At 37.2% G+C, this 23,852-nt stretch overlaps 1 protein-coding gene and 1 long non-coding RNA gene across 6 annotated transcripts in view; one reads left to right on the forward strand and one right to left on the reverse strand.

Annotated features, from left to right (window-relative positions):
• Positions 1 to 23,852, forward strand: part of LOC110257716 — a 150,516-nt gene that overhangs the window by 97,146 nt on the left and 29,518 nt on the right. The gene's annotated exons all lie outside the window — the stretch shown is intronic.
• The window catches only part of GABRA3 (gamma-aminobutyric acid type A receptor alpha3 subunit), a 227,863-nt gene that overhangs the window by 47,005 nt on the left and 157,006 nt on the right, over positions 1 to 23,852 (reverse strand). For all 5 annotated transcript variants that reach the window (XM_021079999.1, XM_021079997.1, XM_021080000.1 and 2 more), the window contains one exon: positions 3,324 to 3,406. In XM_021079999.1, coding sequence (XP_020935658.1) covers positions 3,324 to 3,406 — 83 coding nt within the window. The remainder of the gene's footprint in view (positions 1 to 3,323; positions 3,407 to 23,852) is intronic.

The following is a 23,852-nucleotide window of genomic DNA, read 5'->3' on the forward strand; positions in this document are numbered from 1 at the left end:
AGATTCTTAACCCACTGAGCGAGGCCAGGGATCAAACCTGCATCCTCATGGACGCTAGTCAGATTCATTAACTGCTGAGCCATGACGGGAACCTGATTAGCCTATTTTTCTGTCTTTGCAACATTAATACCTATTGCTTTAAAATATAACAAAGCTTTAAAACTTCAAAAAGGTCTTGATATCTGGTAATAGATTTGATTTGATTGTAAATTCTCCAGTTTTATTCTTATTCAAGACTATCTTAGCTATTTTTTGCACTTTTCTATTTCTATATAAACTTTAGAATCAGTGTTGTTTTCTTTATATTTATCCTGCTTTGTGTTTACCATCTTCTTGAATCTTTGGTTTGATAATTTTCATCAGTTTTAGAAACGATTGGTCTTTAGCCACTTAATGATTTATTTTGCCCCTTTCACTGTTTTTCTTCTACAAAATTACAAAATGACAAGATATTTTACTGTGTCTCATGTGTTTCTTTACTGTTTTCTGTATTTTTGTCTCTTTATATTATAGTTTTGCCATTTTCTTGTTACCACTTTTAAGATCTCTAATCTTGGCTTCTACTTATTAAAACCTACCCATAGAATTCTGAATTTTAAATACTGTAATTTTCCATAACTAATTCCTAATTTATTCTTCTTTATAGATTCCAATTTTCTGTTGAAATACCCTTTTATCTATTTTATCAATCTTTTCCTCTTTTATTCTTCAACATATTAACCATAGTTTTTTTTTTTAAAAGACCTTATCTGCAAACTCTGATATCTGAGTCACCTGTAAGTCTGTTGTCATGTTCTGATTTTTCATGTTTTAGATCTTGGTTTTAAGTCATATGATCCTGCCTCTTCTTGGTATGGCTATGATTTTTTATTGAATTCTAGACATTGCATAATTAAAATGTTGAGTTTTTCAGATAATGTTGACTTCCACCAAAGAGGCTTCATTCTTTCCTTTGCTAGGCAGATAGTGTGGGGGAATTATCACCTTATTCCCATAAGGCACTGAATCATATTGTAGTTTTGTTTAAACCTGGTCTGTCTCTGCTGTTCCCTTGTAACTAGAACATAGCTTCTGCAGGGTTTTAAACTGATAGTTTGGCAAGGCTTCTTTTTTATTGCATTGACAGACTGTAGGAAAGCTAGTTCTACTTTTCATATTAGTTATTATACTTTAATGCAAATTCAAAATTCAGCAATTGTATTAAGAGGATTATCAGTCAAGAGGTTGAGATCTTTTAGATCTCTACTTTTATCATCTTAGCTCTGTGTGACCATCAAAACTATTACATTTTTTCTATTATCCAGCAGCAGCCTTATGCTCAGGGCCAAACTTGAATTCCATGTTGTAATCCATGGCCAAAATTGGCAAGTACCACCAATAATGAAGAAGCTACAGGTCACAGATTGATCTATGAGAGGTTCTACCAATTATCTAGAATTTTATTTTCTTCAATCCTGTTGCTTTACAGTTCTAGGTTTCCTAATTGTTCATCCATAAACTCTTTCCTACCCAGAGTGAAGGCAATACTCATCTAATTTGATAGTAAATCTATTAGGACAGAAATCTACCGTTTTTATTTATTTATTTATTTATTTTAGGGCCTCACCTGCGGCATATGGAGGTACCCAGGCTAGGGGTCCAATTGGAGCTGTAGCCGCCAGCCTACACTAGAGCCACAGCAATGCTGGATCTGAGCCGCATCTATGATCTACACTATAGCTCATGGCAACACTGGATCCCTAACCCACTAAGGGAGGCCAGGGATCGAACCCATGTCCTCATGAATGCTAGTTGGATTCCTTAACCGCTGAGTATGACAGGATTCCTACAGGTCACTCTTGATATCTCTCTTTTTCTAATATTCCACATCTAATTCATTGGAGGATCCTTTAAATTTGTCCTTCACAATATACCCAGAATCAAATTACTTCTCATCACTTATGCCGCTATTGCTCTGATCTGAGCCATTATCATCTCTCATCTAAAATACTGCAATAACTACTTAACTGGACTCCCTACTTATATTTTTAACAGAGTATCCATAATGATTATTTTAAAACCATAAATTAGATAATTATATAATTTAATTTATATAATTATTTTGTTCAAAATATTCCATTCATTCCCCATTTTCCCTCAGAATAAAATTCAAAGCCCTTAAATGTCCTTCAAAACTCTAAATCACCTGCTGCCCTCTTTGATCTCACATGTGGCACTTTGAGGTTCCTTGAACAGGCCAGATACTTTTCTGACTCCGGGTCTTATTCTTGGTTGTTCCCCCTACCTGGAGTGCAATTTTTTCAAATATCTGCCTTGTTAAAGGTTTTACCTCTGTAAAATTTCTGCTCAAATGTTGCTTTTTGAAAGAAGCCTATGCAGATTACCCACCTAGACATAACTGACCCCACCATATTCTACAAGGCTTTTATGTCTTCTCATTGTGCCTCTCATTTTACAACATACTTTATGCTTTACATTTTAATCTAGAGTTTATTTTCTCTTTCACCATAAGTCTCTCCTATATAGAGTAGGCTCCACGAGGACAGGGTCTTTGTTTTATTAATGGATGCATTCCAAGCTCATAGAATAGCGTCTACTACATAGGAGACAATCTGTAAATATTTGACAATGATTAAAAAAATGTGTCACACATTATTATTTGGGTCTTTTCAAAAGCACTTTCTACTTCAAAATACCTTGATGTATTGCTCTGATGACTCCTAAGTGAAACTTACTCTGAAATTCCTAGTCAGAAACTCACTCAAATTCTGTTCAGTTTTGATTTTTCTAGCTTATTTGAAAATGGGCTACGTATCTACTCATTTCTCTGCCAGATTTATAGCTACTGGCAAAGGCAATACTCTCTAAAAATGAGAAAATTTCCAGAATATCTTCCTGTCTACGATTTATGGTAGAGAATTAGATAGAACTATATGAGGGTGCAGGTAGAACAGGTATTTCAAAAATATAAACATATTCTGTTTGAGGGCTCTTGCCTTTAGGAAGCTGTTATTATACTCTACATTAGCTCTGTCTTAGTTTGTCTTCTGTACAGTTTAAGAAACAGATGTTAATGTTTCAATTTAATGACTGAGAAATTAGTGTAATATGGTAAAATAAGGTTTGCTGTCTAGAAAGAAAACTCTATTAAAGGCTAAGTCTCCCCACCCCAATCCATTATTACTATTCCACCCCACTCCCTTTCCCTACTCCCATACCAGCCTGGATTAAAGGCCTCAACTTTAGAAACTACTAAGGGACAGAATAGGATACATTCCATTTCTTTGGGAAAATGATCAAACAGAAAGTGAGAAAATACATACAGCTTCCAAACTTCAGTGGACAGGCATGCACATCCATAGGAAAATCTTCCAAATGCATGGGACATTCGGCATGAATTGTTAACCTAAAAGAAAGAGCAGAACATGAAATTAAGCTAAACTGAATGGTATTAAACATGGAGCTGAGTTCCTACTCACCATCAATGGATAAGAATAATGGGACTAATGCTGCTAAGAATAATGGGACTTTGTCGAGGTTCACTGAGATCCAAAACTTTATGAACACAAAGGATGGATTAAATAAACTAGATAGCTTCTCAGGGAAGATTCAGTATTCAGATTTTTAGATCAGATCTGAATCCCACCTTACCACCTTTAGGAAAGCAAATATCACTTATCTGTCCCAGCTGAACTCCCTTATCTTCCTACCCTCCAAAGAAGCCTGGAAACACCAGGTTCTGACACATTCACTCCTGATAGCAGTTTAATTATTTCTGAAATAATTCTCCTCAGCAGGCTATCATGTTAAACCAATTTAGAGACTGTACTGCAGAGATATGTAGAAAGAATGTCTTTAACCTCATAATAAACAAGCGCGAAAGATGGCTCTGTTGCTTATTGCAACTGTTATAGCCTTGTTGAGGAAGAGGGCTCCTGAAGAACACACACAGTAGCTGTCCAGACAAAAAATTACAATGTTTATGGAGGACAACGACAACCTCAGAAATCAAGTCTGAAGAGCTCATGTTCTTTTAATAGAGATAATATGTGAGAGAGACTGTTCATGGATTCTTCCGTGGAAATCTGGATTAGGTATGACTTGCCATGCCCACATATTCATTCTCCTGCATTAGTCTAAATAGATTATTAGTCTAAATAATCTATTCCTAAATTTCCTTTTTGATTTCCTTCAAATTTTTGAGCTTCAACTTTCTTTGGCCTAGATAGTAGTCAGCTATGTGGAAATGGGACTCATACTGCGAAAATTCAGAATTCTTTGACACCTAACTCTAATATGCTATTTCTAGCCAAGCTGTATACCTCCTGGTTATATTGGATTCAATCCCTACCATCCTGTTGCAGTTCTAGGTAGTCAACTGGCAATCATCTCTAATCCTGGCTAATCATTAAACCTGATAAATGTGTGACACCTCATAAATGATCAAAGCAACAGGCAGGATGATTAAAGCAAACATGCCCGGATGTTTATTAGCAAGAACCCTAGGCTGGAAGGGATAAACCAAGTATATGCCCTTTAGCAAATATTTACCTATCTCTTGTTTTCACTTTCCTTATCTAAATAGAAAGAAATTGGAACTAGATGGCAAGTGTCCTTGCAGCTCTAACTTATCCTTTGGATATTTATAAAATTCCCCATGTGTCTTGGATGAAAGCTTAATTCTCAAGTCAGCCTGTAATAGCCCTCCAATCTACCTTTTATTCTTAAGGCATAAATGGGGGGGGTCGTGACTCAAAGAATCTGATTCAAGATAAATGTCTTTCACTGAGAAACTTGCTCCTTGTGTTGGATACCTAAAAGATTTCATGAGGGTTTAATAAAGAAAAATTGTGTTGTTCTTTCCACTTGCATTATATTTCCAAGATACTGCCTCTTATGAGTAATGCCAAGGGGAAATTACTTTATGTCTACCCAGCAATCCTGGGGACATGGCAAATAAAATCACAACAAATAGATTATCAAAGCAAGATGCGAAAGGTACTGATTTCTGATTAGGAGCAGAACTGATTTATAATAACTTTCCTATCTTCCTTCCCATCCACTTCTTGTCCATCCCACCTAAGCAAAGAGCAGTGACAATGAGAAGAAAGCAAATGTTGGTGGGGGTGGGGTACTTCACAAGCCAAATTAAGCTGTGCTCTTTTCATTGGTTCCTAAACACATCCTAATGCTCTCTAAACATCTGCATCATGCTGTCTTCCCTTTTGCCCTCCTTCCACCTTGTTACAACTTTCAAGACCCCTTCAATCTTTTTCTGCAACAGAAAGCATCTTGACTATAGTCAGGCTAAGATACTCATCACCACAATCTATGCCATAGACATATCCATCTCCTTCAAAAGTTTCCTTCCACCCTCTCTTATTAGCATTGTTATTAAATTCTTGTTATTTTGTGGAACAAAAACACTTAATGTAAAATCTTCCCACTTAGCAAATTTTAAGTGTTCAATACAGTATTGTTAATTGGCTTGAATAGACATTATTTCAGAGACATAAAAATTGCCACATGAATGAAGAGGTGCTCAACATCGCTATCATCAGGGAAATGCATATCAAAACAACACTGAGATATCCCCTATCTCTTAGAATGGCTATTATCAAAAAAGATAAGAGATAACAATTGTGGGTGAGGATGTGGAGAAAAGGCGCCCTTGTGCACTGTTGGTGGGCATGTAAATTGGCACAGCTACTATGGAAAATAGCACAAAGGCACCTCAAAAATTAAAAGTAGAACTACCATAGTATCCAGCAATCCCACTTCTGGGTATCTATCTGAAGGAAGTAAAATCGGGATCTCAGAGATGTCTGCACTCTCATGTTTATTGCAAAATTAATCACAAAAGCCAAGACGTGGAAGCAACCTAGGTGTCCATTGACAGATGAATGGGTTAAAAAAGTATGTATGTACAATGGAATATTATCCAGCCTTAAAAAGAAGGAAATCCTGCTATTTGTGACATTAATGAACTCAGAGGACATTATGCTATGTGAAATAGGCCAGAGAAAAAAACTACTGTATGCTATCATGTTGAGTCAGAGAAGAGAATGGTAGTTGACAGGAGCTGGGATGGATAGAGAGTTATTAGTTAAAGGGTATCAAGTTTCAGTTAGAGATCTATTGTACAGTAAGTAGACTTCAGGTGGCTTTTCAAAAGAGGTTAGAGACCTCTCAAAATATGACAGTCAGATCATAGATCCTCAGTCCCAGCCAGATTTTGACCTGTTTTGATTCCTATGCAAAGAACAGTCAGGAACTAAAAGGCAGCACAGGAAATCTTCTTTGAGGTTGAGGATGAACAATAAGGATGGGAATATAGATAGGAAAGAGGCCCTCAGGTATGGTCCTCATTACACTGTTCACTGAGTTTTGTAGAAACCTGGCTCCTCTATCTCCTCATCCTTGGCTTCTCAACAGTTGGTTTTTATTCCATTACAGTAACAGAGTTTTATTACTTTCATAGCCTCCTAACTTGTTTCCCTATATTCACCCTTGCCCTTAGAGTATATTCTCCACAAAATAGCCATCTAGTATTTTCCCATGTTACATAGAGTGAAAGCCAAATTCTTTGCCATGGCTTTACAAGGTCTTACATTATTTTGTCTTCTGTTCCTTTCTGGCTTATCTCCTATTATGCCCTCCCTTGCCCATTCTGCTCCAGCCACATTGGCTTCCTTGCTGCTCTTCTGACATGCTGGTCTCTCTTACATCATAGCCTTTGCACTTGGTATATTCTCATACCTCTTTCAAGTCTTTGTTTCATTGTTATCTTCTAAATAAGGCCCACCTTGACCTCCACTCAGCTTACTATCCACACTATGGTCAGTAAACCTTACCATGCTCTTTTTTTTTCCCCAGAGTACAAACATAAAACATGACATATAATTTATTTTTTCTATTTATCATCATTTTTTTCTGCTTACTATAAAGCTATGAATTTTTGTCTTGGTTTCTCTTTGATGTGTGTCAATACATATCCACTGAATGAATTAACTAAGGAATGATTTCTCTTTCCTAAGAGCATGTACTTCTATGGGGATCTTGCAGAGAAAGATATAAATTAGGCAATACAGCATTCAGATATTCCCAGGATTCCAGGCAAATAGCATCTTAATATGATTACTTCATAGCACAATATCTCAACCTATCCTCTTCAATGATCCCATAGCCTCTTTCCTAGAATTTCAGAGCTTAAATAGCCTTACAGAAAGCATCCTGCTTTATCCCTTCATATATTTTATATATGATTAAGCAGAAGAGAAGAACAATTTCTCCAATCACCCAACAAGAGTTGACTAATTATTGTACTCAACAAATATTTTTGATCACCTACTATATGCCAGGTATTATTCTAAACAATATAAGTATATCAGCAAACATATCAAGGTTGTTGCCCACTTAGAGCTTACATTTGAGTAGAGGGAAGACAAAAAATGAAACAAGAAAAATAAGTGAACTATATAATGTATTAAAAGGTAATATGCCTCAGGAAGAAAAATAAGATGTGATAGACACTATGGGAGAGGAATTGCAATTTTTAATAGGGTGTTCAGGGAATATTTTACTGAGTAGGTGACATTTAATCAATGACTTGAAGGTGATGAGAATGAGCCTTATGGATACCTAGAGAAAGAATATTCAAAGTAGAGGAAGTAGCAAGGAAAGACCCTGAGGTGGAAATATGCCTAATGTGTTCAAATAATAGCAGCTAGACCATTGTGCCTGCAGTTGGAGATACCAAAGGGGAAGATTAATAGATGATGAGTTCAGAGAGGAAACTATGAGGAACGGGGTAGAAGTTTTTCTAGGATACTTTGGCTTTCACTCTAAGTAAAATGTGGAGGTATTGCATGATTTTGAATAGAATGGTGACTTGATTTAATTGACATTTTAGTATTATTCTAGCAGCTGTGTGCACAATTAATTGAAGGAGGAAAAGGACACAACGGGAACTCCATGTATAATCAAAATTTAAATCTTTTTCTTTTCTTCCTTTTTTTTAAGGTCACATCAGCAGCATATGGAAGTTCCTGGGCTAGGGGTTGAATTGGAACTGCAACTACAGGTCTAGACCACAGCCACAGCAATGCTGGATCTGAGCTAGATCTGTGATCTATGCCATAGCTTGTGCCAACACTGGACCCTTAACCCACTGAGTGAGGCCAGGGATCAAACCCACATCTTCACAGACACTATGTCAGGTTCCCAATCCACTGAGCCATGAGGGGGAACTCCTAAATCTCTTGTTTTTCAAAAGACACCATTAAGAAAATGAAAAGACAACCATAAAGTGGGTCAATATATTTGTGAATCATACATTGATAAAAAACTTGTATCAAGAAAATAAATAATTCAGGGTTCCCATCGTGGCAAAGCAGAAATGAATCCGATTAGGAACCATGAGGTTGCCAGTTCAATCCCTGGCCTCACTCAGTGGGTTAAGGATCCAGCATTGCCATGAGCTGTGGTGTAGTTTGCAGATACAGCTCAGATCTGATCTGGCTGTGGCTTAGGCCAGTAGCTGTAGCTCCAGTTCGACCCCTAGCATGGGAACTTCCATATGCCATGGGTGCAGCCCTAAAAAACAAAAAATAAAAAAATAAAGAAAATTTAAAAAAGAAAACAAATAATTCTTATAAGTCAAAAATGGGAAGAAAAACAGCCCAATTTAAAAATGAGCAAAATGGAGTTCCCATCGTGGCGCAGTGGTTAACGAATCCGACTAGGAACCATGAGGTTGCAGGTTCGGTCCCTGCCCTTGCTCAGTGGGTGAACGATCCGGCGTTGCCGTGAGCTGTGGTGTAGGTTGCAGACGCGGCTCGGATCCCGCGTTGCTGTGGCTCTGGTGTAGGCCTGTGGCTACAGCTCCGATTCGACCCCTATTCCTGGGAACCTCCATATGCCGCGGGAGCGGCCCAAGAAATAGCAACAACAACAACAACAAAAGACAAAAAGACAAAAAAATAAAAAAATAAAAAAAATAAATGCAGGAAGGCAGCTTTCTACCTTGTGCCACTGATAATGATTCTTCTAATAACTTCCTATTTGCTTATAAGTAATACATCATCACATAAATTGCTTGTAATTCCTCCTTGTGAGTTAAGTGTATGTACAATTCAAAAAAAATAAAAAAAATAAAAAAATAAAAATGAGCAAAATATTTAAATATACATTTAATAAAAAGATATTCTGTTGACTAACAAGGACATAAAAGGATATTCAATCATTAGTCATTAGAGGAATACAAATTTAAACGACAATGAGACAGTGCTACATGCCTACAGGGATCTGCAGTGCAGCACAGGGAACTCTACCCAATATTCTGTGATAATCTATACGGGAAAAGAATCTGAAAGAGAATGTGTGTGTGTCTATCTATAACTAAATCACTTTTTTGTACAGCAGAAATTATCACAACCCTTGTAAATCAACTATACTTCAATAAAACTTTAAAGAATTTAAAAAAAGACTGACAATAGTGTTATCAAGAATTTGAAGAAAACAGAACCTCATAAATCACTGGTGGAAAAAATATATATAATACCAAAACACACTTTGGAAAACATTTTGGAAATTTCTTAAAAATCAAACACAAACTTCCTATAAAACTCTGCGATTTCACTCTAATTCTCCATTACTCAAGATAAATGAAAACATATGTCTGCAGAAAGACCTGTTCATAGCAGAATTATTTATAAAAGCCAAAATGTAGAAACAACCTAAATGCCCATCAAATGATAAATGAATATAGAAAATGTGGCATAGCTATACATAAAGGAATATTAGTCATCAATAAAAACGAATAAACACAACCAAGAATCTCAAATGCAGTTTGCTAAGTGAAGTAGCCAGACGCAAAAGATCACATTTGTAAGATTCCATCCACATTAAGTATCTAGGAAAGGCAAATATATAGCGATGGAGTTGATAATGGGATGATGGCTGCAAATTTTTAGAGGGATTTTGAAGGTGATGGAAATGTTCTAAATCTAGATTATGGTTATGGTTGCAAAACTCTGTAAAAATTACTAAAAATCATTGATTTGTAAAATTAATTTTTCTTGTCCTTTTTTTGTTTTTTGTTTTTTTTAGGGCTGCACCTGCAGCATATGGAGGTTCCCAGGTTATGGGTTGAATTGGAACTGTAGCCGCCAGCCTACACCACAGCCACAGCAACTCGGGATCTGAGCTGAGTCTGTGACCTACACCACAGCTCACGGCAATGCCAGATCCTTAACCCACTGAGCAAGGCCAGGGATCCAACCCATGTCCTCATGAATACTAGTCGTGTTTGTTAACTGCTGAGCCACAACAGGAACTCCATGTATATTTAAAATGTAACAATTTTATCATATGTAAATGATACTTCAATAAAGCTCTTACAAAATCAAAAAAGCAAAAGAGGACTTATAGCATACTTTTCAAAAGCATGGTTTTAAAGCCAGAGAACCAGTGATTCCCAACAGTATATAGTACCAATGGGTAATACTGCTTTTACCTAGCACAGAAGGTACATGCCTCAGAATCCCAAACAAGAGATAATACAGTGATTATGTTATACCATCTCATTGAGTTAAGAATCCCTGCTATTGTATTATTTTCAAAAGACACTAGAATGTCACGAGACATGTTTCTACAATATTTTCTTAGCCTCTTTGCTGAAAACTCCATCTTGTCCTGCTTTACTTAATCCCATCTTCCTGCTTTACTTTATCACATCTTCCTGCTTGAAAAACAGTCACAGTGCTGGTAAATGACTTAAGCTTAAGAACAAAGACCTAAAGGCATAAGTTATTCATAGGGTCAGCTGAATGAGGACATAATGCATTGGTCCAGGCACGCTGGACCTGTGCAGATTGGCACGCCATTTGCACAAGCATGATATGTCCTCTAAGGAATAAGAGAAAGAGGAACCTCAAGGCCAAGTGGTTTATGAGCAGTGGTTAGCTGGATATGCATTAGCAAAGAGAACTGAGGTGCAAACCTAGGCACACCGGGTTGCTGCAAATAGGCACTCTGCCGTCTGCAGAAGCACAGTGGTGATTCTCTAGATGCTATGCATAGATAGCTGACGCCAAGCTTCCTCAAATGCTAATGACTGTTATGTGCCTAAAGGTCAGAGTAAAAGCTTAACCTTCTACCAGCTAAGTGACTTTTAAAATAATAAAGAACTTATAAAATAATAAACAAACCCTATATCCTCCACCCATAGCTCCCTCCTCATGTGACATAATCCTAAAGAACACAATAAAAGCAGTGTGGTTTCTTGAGGCAGTGCTCTTGGTCCCTGAGACCTTGAGTCTCCCAGTTCCCACCTTCACTTAAGATAAATGCCTCTGTGTCTTGTTTTATGTTAACTTTTTTCCTTAAGTTCCACAGCACCCATTCTTCAGCCCCATCCTGCTGAGCTGGTCTCAGCACTAGAAGACAACCTGTTTCCTTACCTTTTTAACTTCTTACATGCTTCCTACATTTCCTGCTCCATGGCCCTTTCTTCCATTATCAAAGCTGTTAATGTTGCAGCTTTGATGTTTTTTCCAAAGTTATATCTGTCTCTCACCATAGCCAAGAATTGGGCCCATTTGAATAATCCAGGATATTCTCTCCATCTGAGAATTCTTAAATAAATCACATGTGCAAAGTACCTTTGCCATATGTGGTAACATACTTACAGGTTCTGAGAATTAAGACATGGACACCTTTGGGGGGAATTACTATACCTACCACATATAGCAAAATAAATGAATGAACACATAAACACAAAAAATCAAGACTACTGAAAAGCTGGGAGAAAATATTTGAAATATATTATAAATAAGGGCTAATATACAAAGAGTTCTATAAATGAAGGGAAAATGCCAAAAACTTAACAAAAAATGGGCAGAATTCATGGACAAATAGTGCACAAATTCATTTGAAAGTTGCCTTTGAACATATGAAAAAAATGTTCAAGCTCACTCATAACTAGAGAAATTCAAGTTAAGACTACACTGAGATACCATTTCTTATCTATCAGACTGAAGAAAATTTACATGTTTAAAAACTCATTCTATCAGTAAGATTGTGCATAAATACACATACATTGCTGGTGAAGATAGAAACTGGTGCAACCTTCTTGGAGGAAAATTGGCAACATTCAACAAAAATCTATGTGCATTGATCATTTGGGTGAGCATTCTCAGATTTTGGAATTTACCCTGAAAGTATACTTCCAATAGTACAAAAATACATAGGCACATAGTGATTCATTGCTTCATTGTAATTGTAAATTGTTGCATAAAATGTCTTATTCTTGGTGTCCACATATTTTTTCCTTAATTATGGCTTGCCTTATCTTTTGGATTGGATTTTAAACTGCTAGTTAACTTTGCAATCTTTTCATGGGCAGTTTCTACACTATCGTCTACATAATAGCACTGAATAAATGTTTGCTGATTTGAGAATTATTAGGACTAAACATTTTCATTTGTTATAAAAAGTTTCATTTTGGAATAATGTAGTCATGTAACTTAAAAAAAGAATATCTGCTATTGATTTAAAGCCAGTGAGTAAATAGTTTATTTTCTAGTCCTTTGGAATTGAGACAAATTAGTGAATTGGTTATTTGGTACCCATATCTCATCTTCATTGGAAATATATAAATACATTTTCAAAATGAGCATACATATAAGAGATTATTCTTACTATGCTATTTGCTGATTATTTTTCTATTTTGTTCAATAATTGATGCAAAAGCCAGCATTTTGCATATATTATACAGTGCTTTTCATTTTTTTGGATTTTTTTTTTTTTTTTTTTTTTTTTTTTTTGCTATTTCGTGGGCCACTCCCGCGGCATATGGAGGTTCCCAGGCTAGGGGTTGAATCGGAGCTGCAGCCACAGGCCTACACCAGAGCCACAGCAACGCGGGATCCGAGCCGCGTCTGCAACCTACACCACAGCTCACGGCAATGTCAGATCCTTAACCCACTGAGCAAGGCAGGGACCGAACCTGCAACCTCATGGTTCCCAGTTGGATTCGTTAACCACTGCGCCACGATGGGAACTCCCATTTTTTGGATTTTATTGGTACATGTATCTTATCTCCTGATCTAGATTGAATACCACATGTAAGTAATCTCATTTTAGATGGGAATTAACCAATGTGCTAATCCAACAACAAAAAATTCCAACTCAAAAGGCATAAAGAGGGAGTTCTTGTCATGGCTCAGTGGTTAAGGAATCCAACTAGGAACCATCAAGTTGTGGGTTTGATCCCTGGCCTCCCTCAGTGGGTTAGGGATCCAGTGTTGCCGTGTGGGTGGCAGATGCAGCTCAGATCTGGTGTTGCTGTGGCTCTGGCGTAGGCCAGTGGCTACAGCTCTAATCAGACCCCTAGCCTGGGAACCTCCATATGCAACGGGTATGGCCCTAGAAAAGACAAAAAGACAAAAAAAAAAAAAAGATAAAGAATATATGGTACATATATATACAATGGAATATTACTCATCCACTAAAGGAAAGAAATAATGGCATTTGCAGCAACATGGATAGACCTAGAAATTATGCTAAGTAAGATTAGTCAGACAGTAGATGAGACACCAACATCATATGCTATCACTTACAGGTTGAATCTAAAAAAAGGACACAATGAACTTCTTTGCAGAACAGATACTGACTCACAGACTTTGAAAAACTTGTTGGGGGTTTGGAGGATGGGCTGGGGGTTTGGGATGGAAGTGCTATAAAATTAGGTTGTGATAATTGTTGTACAACTATAAGTATAATAAAATTCATTGAGTTAAAAAAAAGCTATTACATCCATGTCCTCAATTCACATTTGCTTTTGGCTCAGGGAAAGTGATCCTTCTGGAGAATGAAGTTCTGGTCCTAATATGGGATAAAACTCTCACTATACTGAAACATTTTCCCATTTTTTTTCTTCTACTATGTAATATCTTAAACACATTCCTTACTCAGAATGTCATAGATCTATATACATAACATTTGTATACCTTAAAATATGCATGCTATACATCAATTAGGGTTTTCAAAATCATAAAATATAAGTAAAAATGAATCACCTAATTGTTAACAACTGCCCTATAGAAAAACATTAAACTATTTCTGGATTTTTGCATACAGAATACAAATTTTTTAAAGTGGATGAATAAAAGAGGAAAAAACTCTAGAGGAAAAAAAAGATTCCTGAACTAACTAGAGTCCTAAAGTTTAAAGATATAAATTTTATTAAGGATATGCGCTCATTGCTGAGTGAGACTATCAACACCTCGAGAGTAACGTAGGAAGGAGTAACGTAAATATAGTAGGGGATAAGGGTCTTTGGAATTCAACATGAGCACCTCTGTATGTCACCTAGGTCTTTTAGAAGTGGAACAGTTTGTTCTGCATTGTAAGGAAAGTTCTCCTGAAGAGCCAAAATAATCCTCAGAAAGAAGAACAGAGCTGGAGGTATCATAGTCCCTGACTTTATACTACAAATATACAGTAGTCAAAACAGTAGGTTATCTTGTATGTTAAACAAAAACATATACATTAATCAATGGAACAAAATAGAGAGCCCAAAAATATACCTACACACCTATAGTCAATTAATCTCCAACAATGGAGGCAAGAATATACAGTGGAGAAAAGACAGTGTCTTCAATAACTGGTGCTGGGAAAACTGGACAGCTACATGTAATAGAATGAAATTAGAACATTTTCTCAAAAAATATATAAAACTAAACTCAAAATGGATTAAAAACCTAAATGTAAGACCTGAAACCATAACACTCTTAGAAGAAAAGTTAGGCAGAACACTTCTTGATATAAATTATAGCTTTATGTATTTTTTTGGATCTGTCTCCTAAAGCAAAGGAAATAAAAGCAAAAATAAACAAATGGGACCTAATTAGACTTAAAGTTTTTGCACAACAAAGGATATCATCAACAAAATAAAAAGACAATGTACTGAATGAGAGAAAATATTTGCAAATGATATGACCAATAAGGGGTTTATATCTAAAATATATAATCAGCTCTTATAACTTAGTATCAAAAACAAATAACCTGATTAAAAAGTAAGCAGGATACCTGAATAGACATTTTTCCAAAGAAGAAATATACATGGCCAATGGGTTATGAAAAGATGCTCAACATCATTAATCATCAGAGAAGCACAAAGTAAAACCACAATGAGATATCACCTTATACCTATTACAATGGCTATCATCAAAAAGATCACAAAAAAAAAAACCACTGGCAAGGATAAGGAAATTTTATACTCCATTGGTGGGAATGTAAATTGGTACAGCCACTATGGAAAATAGTATAGAGGTTTCTCAAAAAACTAAAAACAGAACTATCATATGATCCAGCATTTCCATTCCTGGATATTTACCAGAAAAAAAAATTAACACAAAAAGATACCACAAAGTTTATAGTATCCTTGTTTACAATTGCTACAAAATGGAAGCAACCTAAGTGTTCCTCAACAGATGAATGGATTAAGAAGATATGGTATACATATACAATGAAATACTACTCAGCCATAAAAAAGAATGAAATTTGGCTATCTTCAATAACATGGATGGGCTTAGAGGGCATTATGCTAAGCGAAATAAGTCAGATAAAGAAAGGCAAATACTGTATATTATCACTTATATATGGAATCTAAAAAATAAAACTAGTTAATATAACAAAAAAGATAAAAGACACAACAGGTATAGAGAATAAACTAGCAGTTACTAGTGGGGAGAAGGAAGGGGAAGGAAAAATGTAGAAGTCAGGCATTAAGAATTAAAAACTATTAGGTATAAAGCTACAAGAATATATTGCCCATCACAGGGAATATAGTTAACATTTTATAATAACTGTAAATGGAGTATAAAATGTAAAAGCTTGTGAATCAATTGTTGTACACCTGAAACTTACATAATATTTTACATCAATTATACTTCCTTTTAAATAAAAAAGAAAACAATTCTTCAAGAGTAGCTAAGGTGCCAGATAGACTATTTCTTTTTTGTGTGTGTGTGTGTGTGTGTGTGTGTGTGTGATCATGAGTTTAGGTTTTTCTCTTTTTTTTTATTATTTTCCCACTGTACAGCAAGGGGGTCAGGTTATCCTTACATGTATACATTGCAGTTACAGTTTTTTCCCCCACCCTTTCTTCTGTTGCAACATGAGTATCTAGACATAGTTCTCAATGCTATTCAGCAGGATCTCCTTGTAAATCTATTCTACCTTGTGTCTGATAAGCCCAAGCTCCCGATCCCTCCCACTCCCTCCCCCTCCCATCAGGCAGCCACAAGTCTCTTCTCCAAGTTCATGAGTTTCTTTTCTGAGGAGATGTTCATTTGTGCTGGATATTAGATTCCAGTTATAAGTGATATCATATGGTATTTGCCTTTGTCTTTCTGGCTCATTTCACTCAGTATGAGATTCTCTAGTTCCATCCATGTTGCTACAAATGGCATGATGTCATCCTTTTTTATGGCTGAATAGTATTCCATTGTGTATATATACCACCTCTTCCGAATCCAATCATCTGTGGATGGACATTTGGGTTGTTTCCATGTCCTGGCTATTGTGAATAGTGCTGCAATGAACATGCGGGTGCAAGTGTCTCTTTTAAGTAGAGCTTTGTCCGGATAGATGCCCAAGAGTGGGATTGCAGGGTCATATGGAAGTTCTATGTATAGATTTCTAAGGTATCTCCAAACTGTTCTCCATAGTGGCTGTACCAGTTTACATTCCCACCAGCAGTGCAGGAGGGTTCCCTTTTCTCCACAGCCCCTCCAGCACTTGTTATTTGTTGATTTATTAAAGATGGCCATTCTGACTGGTGTGAGGTGATATCTCATGGTAGTTTTGATTTGCATTTCTCTTATAATCAGCGATGTTGAGCCTTTTTTCATGTGTTTGTTGGCCATCTGTATATCTTCTTTGGAGAAATGTCTATTCAGGTCTTTTGCCCATTTTTCCATTGATTGATTGTTTTTTTTGCTGTTGAATTGTATAAGTTGCTTGTATATTCTAGAGATTAAGCCCTTGTCAGTTGCATCATTTGAAACTATTTTCTCCCATTCTGTAAGTTGTCTTTTTGTTTTCTTTTGGGTTTCCTTTGCTGTGCAAAAGCTTTTCAGTTTGATGAGGTCCCATGGGTTTATTTTTGCTCTAATTTCTATTGCTTTGGGAGACTGACCTGAGAAAATATTCATGATGTTGATGTCAGAGAGTGTTTTGCCTATGTTCTCTTCTAGGAGTTTGATGGTGTCCTGTCGTATATTTAAGTCTTTCAGCCATTTGGAGTTTATTTTTGTGCATGGTGTGAGGGTGTGTTCTAGTTTCATTGCTTTGCATGCAGCTGTCCAGGTTTCCCAGCAATGCTTGCTGAATAGACTTTCTTTTTCCCATTTTATGTTCTTGCCTCCCTTGTCAAAGATTAATTGACCATAGGTGTCAGGGTTTATTTCCGGATTCTCTATTCTGTTCCATTGGTCTGTCTGTCTGTTTTGATACCAGTACCACACTGTTTTGATGACTGTGGCTTTGTAGTATTTCTTGAAGTCTGGGAGAGTTATGCCTCCTGCTTGGTTTTTGTTTCTCAGGATTGCTTTGGCGATTCTGGGTCTTTTGTGGTTCCATATAAATGTTTGGATTGTTTGTTCTAGTTCTGTGAAAAATGTCCTGGGTAATTTGATAGGGATTGCATTGAATCTGTAGATTGCCTTGGGTAGTATGGCCATTTTCACAATATTGATTTTTCCAATCCAGGGACATGGGATATCTTTCCATTTCTTTACATCTTCTTTGATTTCTTTGATTAAGGTTTTATAGTTCTCGGCATAGAGGTCCTTTACCTCTTTGGTCAGGTGTATTCCGAGGTATTTGATTTTGTGAGGTACAATTTTAAAAGGTATCGTATTTTTGTATTCCTTTTCTAATGTTTCATTGCTGGTATACAGAAATGCAACTGACTTCTGAATGTTAATCTTATATCCTGCCACTTTGCTGAATTTATTAATCAGTTCAAGGAGTTTTGGGGTTGAGTCCTTAGGGTTTTCTAGGTATAAAATCATGTCATCTGCATACAGTGACAGTTTGATCTCTTCTCTTCCTATATGGATGCCTTTATTTCTTTTGTTTGTCTAATTGCTGTGGCTAAGACTTCCAAAACGATGTTGAAGAGCAGTGGTGAGAGTGGGCATCCCTGTCTTGTTCCAGATTTGAGTGAGAAGGCTTTCAGTTTTTCCCCATTGAGGATTATATTTGTTGTGGGTTTATCATAAATGGCTTTGATTATATTCAGCAATGTTCCCTCTATACCCACTTTGGCGAGGGTCTTGATCATGAATGGATGTTGAACTTTGTCAAATGCTTTTTCTGCGTCTATTGAGATGATCATATGATTTTCGACTTTTCTTTGGTTAATGTGGTGTATGATGCTGATTGATTTGCGTATGTTGAACCATCCTTGTGAACCTGGGATGAACCCAACCTGGTCATGGTGTATAATTTTTTTGGTATGTTGTTGGATTCAGTTGGCTAAGATTTTGTTGAGAATTTTTGCATCTATATTCATCAATGATATTGGGCGATAGTTTTCTTTTTTGGTGGTATCTCTGTCTGGTTTTGGAATGAGGGTGATGGTGGCCTCACAGAATGTCTTTGGGAGTATTCCTTCTTCTTCAACCTTTTGAAAGAGTTTCAGGAGGATGGGCACCAATTCCTCTTTATATGTTTGATAAAATTCACCTGTGAAGCCATCTGGTCCTGGACTTTTATTTGTAGGGAGTGATTTTATGACCTCTTCAATTTATTTCTAGTGATCGGTCTGTTCAGTTGGTCTGTTTCTGCTTGATTCAGTTTTGGCAGGGTGTAAGATTCTAGAAAATTGTCCATTTCTTCCAGATTGTCAAACTTGTTGCCATATAGTTGTTCATAGTATTCTCTTATGGTTTTTTGTATTTCTGCTGTATCTGTTGTGATTTCTCCTTTTTCATTTATAATTTTGGTGATTTGGGTTCTTTCTCTCCTCTTTTTAGTGAGTCTGGCCAGGGGTTTATCAATTTTGTTCACTTTTTCAAAGAACCAGCTCTTGGTTTTATTAATTTTCTCTATTTTTTTTGAATCTCTATTTTATTGATTTCTTCTTTGATCGTTATAATTTCCTTCCTTCTGCTGACTTTAGGACTTTTTTGTTCTTCTTTTTCTAATTCATTTAGGTGGAGGGTTAAGTTGTCAATTTGGGATCTTTCTTCTTTTTTGAGAAAGGCCTGTATTGCTATAAATTTCCCTCTGAGCACTGCTTTCGCAGCATCCCATAGATTTTGAGAGGTTGTGTCTTCATTATCATTTGTTTCAAGGTAGTTTTTAATTTCCTTCTTGATTTCCTCATTGACCCATTGGTTTTTTAGTAGCATGTTGTTTAGTCTCCATGGAGTAGGTTTTTTCTCATTTCTTTTCCCATGGTTGATTTCTAATTTCATGGTGTTGTGGTCAGAGAAGATACTTGAGATAATTTCTACGCTCCTAAATTTATTGAGATTCGCTTTGTGTCCCAATACGTGGTCGATTCTTGAGAATGTTCCATGAGCATTTGAGAAGAATGTGTATTCTGATTTTTTTGGATGTAGTGTCCTGAAGATATCAATTAAGTCTAACTTTTCTATTGTTTCCTTTAGGATCTCTGTTGCTTTATTGGTTTTCTGTCTGGAGGATCTGTCCATTGATGTGAGGGGGGTATTTAGGTCTCCTACTATGATTGTATTCTCATCAATATCTCCCTTTGTGTCTGTTAATATTTGTTGTATGTATCTGGGTGCTCCTATGTTTGGGGCATATGTGTTGATGATAGTAACATCCTCTCCTTGGATGGATCCCGTAATCATTAAATAGTGTCCTTCTTTGTCTTTCTTTATGTCTTTTGTTTTAAAGTCTATTTTGTCTGATATGAGCGTTGCGACTCCTGCTTTTCTGTCATGTCTATTGGCGTGAAATACTTTTCCCCACCCTTTCACTTTCAATCTATATGTATCTTTTGTCTTAAGGTGAGTAGATAGGCTATTTCTATTATCATGGAAAAAAGGGCTGGGCTTTATGATGAAAAAGACAAGACAGCAAAATCATTAATAGCCATTATCAGTATAAGATGAGTCACCTGAAATATATCAGCACCAAACACTCAAACCAAGCAGTACATTAGTCATAAGAATCCCAGCTTTCTGCAAGTTCCCTGTTAAACCCTTGAGCTATAGGCAAAAGGTTTCATTCAGTACATTGGAAGCCCTCGGGCTTCCTAATTGGAAGATCACCACTTTACCACTGAATTTAGCACTTGCCGTCAGGGTAGAGACCAGAAGTGAGGCACTCTCTGCTCTGGGAAAGTGGAAGAACAGGTCTTCAGATAGATATTTTTAGGAGAAGATTTTATGAGCCCAAATCTTGCATCTCCTCATATCTAGAAAAGAAAAAACTAAAATCCTTCAATGATGACATGTCTGTGACTAGCAGTCACCTTCATGAGACTAGCGGCAAACTTCTGTGAAATGTGTGCATGGCTGCATGCACCTCCCCTTTCCTTTTGGGGAAAAATTTGTCACGGTCATCTGTGAGAACACCCACTTCCAAGGGTGGGCCTGTGAGCCCTGAGGGAACTCAGGAAAGAAACATACTCTGGCCCACAGTTGAGATGCATATCAAAGGAGTGATTCTAGGAAACCCAGACCTTTAGTCTTCACATAGAAACTGGTTTTCTGTAAATCTTCTGTAAATCTGGTTATCTGTATATCTTTTGTTCCTACTATCTCCCCTTTCTTAAAAATCCTAGCTTCCCCCCTGGCCTCCTCTGAGTGATTTTTCAGGAGTACTTGAGATGCTGTCTCCCAGGCTTAAGTCCTAATTTCACCCCAAATAAAACTTAACTCTCAACTTTCAGGTTGTATTTTTTTAGTCAACATAATGGAGCACATCTAAGTTTTAATAATTACCTAAAATGTGTAAAATCCTAGTTTTTTTGATGTTCGCACTTTCCCTCCACTCTCCAGCCGTTTGTAAATACTTGTGATTTCACCAAATAAAGCCTCCATGTTTTTGCGTCTTTGTACAAATTTTGTTGGACTCTTTTTTGTCTTTCCAGGAATGCATTTTCCTCTTTACATGTGCAACAAATTTCCCTCAAGTCCTTCACTTATTCTTTGTCCTATAAAAGCTTCCTGCCTTCCACCTCATTGTTGAGGTTCCACCTCATGATGTGAAATTGTTTGTATCACCTTTTTTGTTAATTATTTTTTAATAGCACATAGGATTATCAGTCTCTTTATGTACAGGTCTTCTGTACAGGACTGTGAGCAACTTGAGAGAAGTGTCTCTACATATTATCCATAGTATGGCTGTTGGCATAGAACATAAATGCTTTTCGATTTAATAAATCTGCATATAGACAGAAGAAGTATTGTCAGTCTCATTTCCCAGATGAAGAAATTGATGCCCAGGGGGCAGAAATGCCTTGTCTATGATTACACTGCTGATCTTGACCAGAATTAAGACTCACATTTAGAACTCCTAATTCCTACTCTATGTAAAGTTCATTTCACCACAACATATAGTCTTCACTCTGTCTAGAAGTATAGAAGCTGAGCAGGAACCCTGTGGGGCCTTCCCAAGTACAAATCCTTTTAGGGTCCCCAGTTTTTTATTTATGAAATAGTCTTTACTCAGCCTCCAGACCTTCACTGCGTTCCAAAGGGCAGATTCAAAGAACTACTTATCAAGGAAGGGAAGGAATATAGAAACAAAGGAGAACAGTCAAGAAACAATAGGCAGGCTGGGGCAAGGTTCTCATTCCTCATCAAGAAATATGCATAACAATATATTTGAGCCCTGCTGCAGAACTAAGGCCCCCACTGAGGTGGAAGATGGTAACTTCAGGCTGAGCACAAGATTCCTGGAGCTCCACCCTGTTACCTCACCACCAACCAATCAGAAGAAAGCCACACACCCTACAGCCCTCACCCCAAATTTTGCCTATGAAAACTTTTCCTCACAAACCACTGGGGAGTTTGGGTTTTTTGAGCATAAGCCACCCATTCTCCTTGCTTGGCCCTGCAATAAACCTTTCTCTGCTCCAAACTCCAACGTTTCAGTTTGTTTGGGCGAACTGTGTGTCAGACATATTCAATAACAGTAGCATCTAAAATAGTTGGGTTCAAACACAAATAAAAAAATAAATAAATAAAAAATAAAAATAAAATAGTTGGGTTCTTCAGAACTAAAGGGATCCTTCTGGTGATCTGAAAATTCCCCTTGTATAAGAGTGATCTTTTTAACAAACTCAATCTGCTTGAAGTTCAGCTTCTTACCTTTGAGAATAAATGGCATTCTTATTATTTTAAGGCCCTGATTTTCTCTTAGAGCTGGCAAAAATGAAACAAATCTGAGAAAACCTCTTGGGAATACATTCTTTCTCCGCTCCCTCCAGCTCACATGCTACTTCCTGTGTGATACCTTCCCACATTTGGGCTCATGGCTCCAAGTTTTAATGAAGCCTATAATTTTTAGCTTACAGTACTTCATTGTTGGCTTTTTGTGAAACTTCCATTATGCCTTATGGTATAGTAAATTATGTGTCCTATCTTTCCTGCTAAGATGTGGGCTCTTGGAAGCTAGGGGTTGATATTACCACACAGAATGCACAGCATAAGTTGTGATTGACTGAGGACTTGTACTATTACATGCTTTTCACCTCACTGGAAGCTTTCTCAGAGTCCAAAATGAGCCACTCTATCTCTTCTATGCTATTTCTGTTCATTAGAGACACACTAAGTGTGGTTCTGTGAGTCAGTTGCTAGCTTAATGAATAAGGAACTATAGGTGGAATCCCCTAGAGCAAAAGCCATTACAAAAAAGGACGGTGTGAAACAAAGCTATCAATGCTTGGTTGATTTGATTATATTAAGTCGGTACAAACGTGCCTCAAATGCCTTCCATGGTTTCTGGCCATTTCAGAGGCAGTCTCTATAATGAAGACTCAAATACAAGCTATTTGCATCTAAAGCAAGAAGAGAGGAGCTTTTCTATTAACAATTGCATGTGTGTTTGTGAGCAAAGTCCAGGCATCATGCACAATTCATGTTTCAAGTAATTTGTCTTTGGAACATCCTATGAACTGAAATTAGGCACTTGTCATCAGCCTCTACATGGAGTAAAACATGAGCCACTGCAGCCACGGACCCACAGCACCCCCTGAGTGGAGCTCAGGGTGGAGACCAGGAGTGAGGCACTTTGTGCTCTGGGAAAACCAGAAGAGCAGGTCTTCAGATGGATATTTTTAGGAGATTTTATGAGCCCACTTCTTGCATCTCCTCATATCTAGAAAAACACAAAAACCCTTCATGGTGATGTCTGCTCCTCATGGCTAGTAATAACCTTCATGAGACCAGCAGCAAACTGTAAAATGTGTGCATGGCTTCCTGCATCTCCCCCTCACCTTTATCACTTACATCTTGATATTTCCCCTTTCCTCTTTGGGGCGAAAACAAAAGTTGTCATGGTCATCTGTGAATGCAGACACTGCCAAGGGTGGGCCAGTGAGCTCTGAGGGAACTCGGGAAAGAAACAAAGAATACTGGAGTTCCTGTCATGGCACAGTGGAAACAAATCTGACTAGGAACCATGAGGTTGCAGGTTTGATCCCTGGCCTCCCTCAGTGGGTTAAGGATCTGGCGTTGCCGTGAGCTGTGGTGTAGGTCTGCAGACAAGGCTCAGATCCAGCATTGCTATGGCTGTGTCATAGGCAGGTGGCTACAGCTCCAATTGGACCCCTAGCCTGGGAACCTCCATATGCCACA

This window comes from Sus scrofa, chromosome X (assembly GCF_000003025.6).
Source record: "Sus scrofa isolate TJ Tabasco breed Duroc chromosome X, Sscrofa11.1, whole genome shotgun sequence".
NCBI classification, from domain to species: domain Eukaryota; kingdom Metazoa; phylum Chordata; class Mammalia; order Artiodactyla; family Suidae; genus Sus; species Sus scrofa.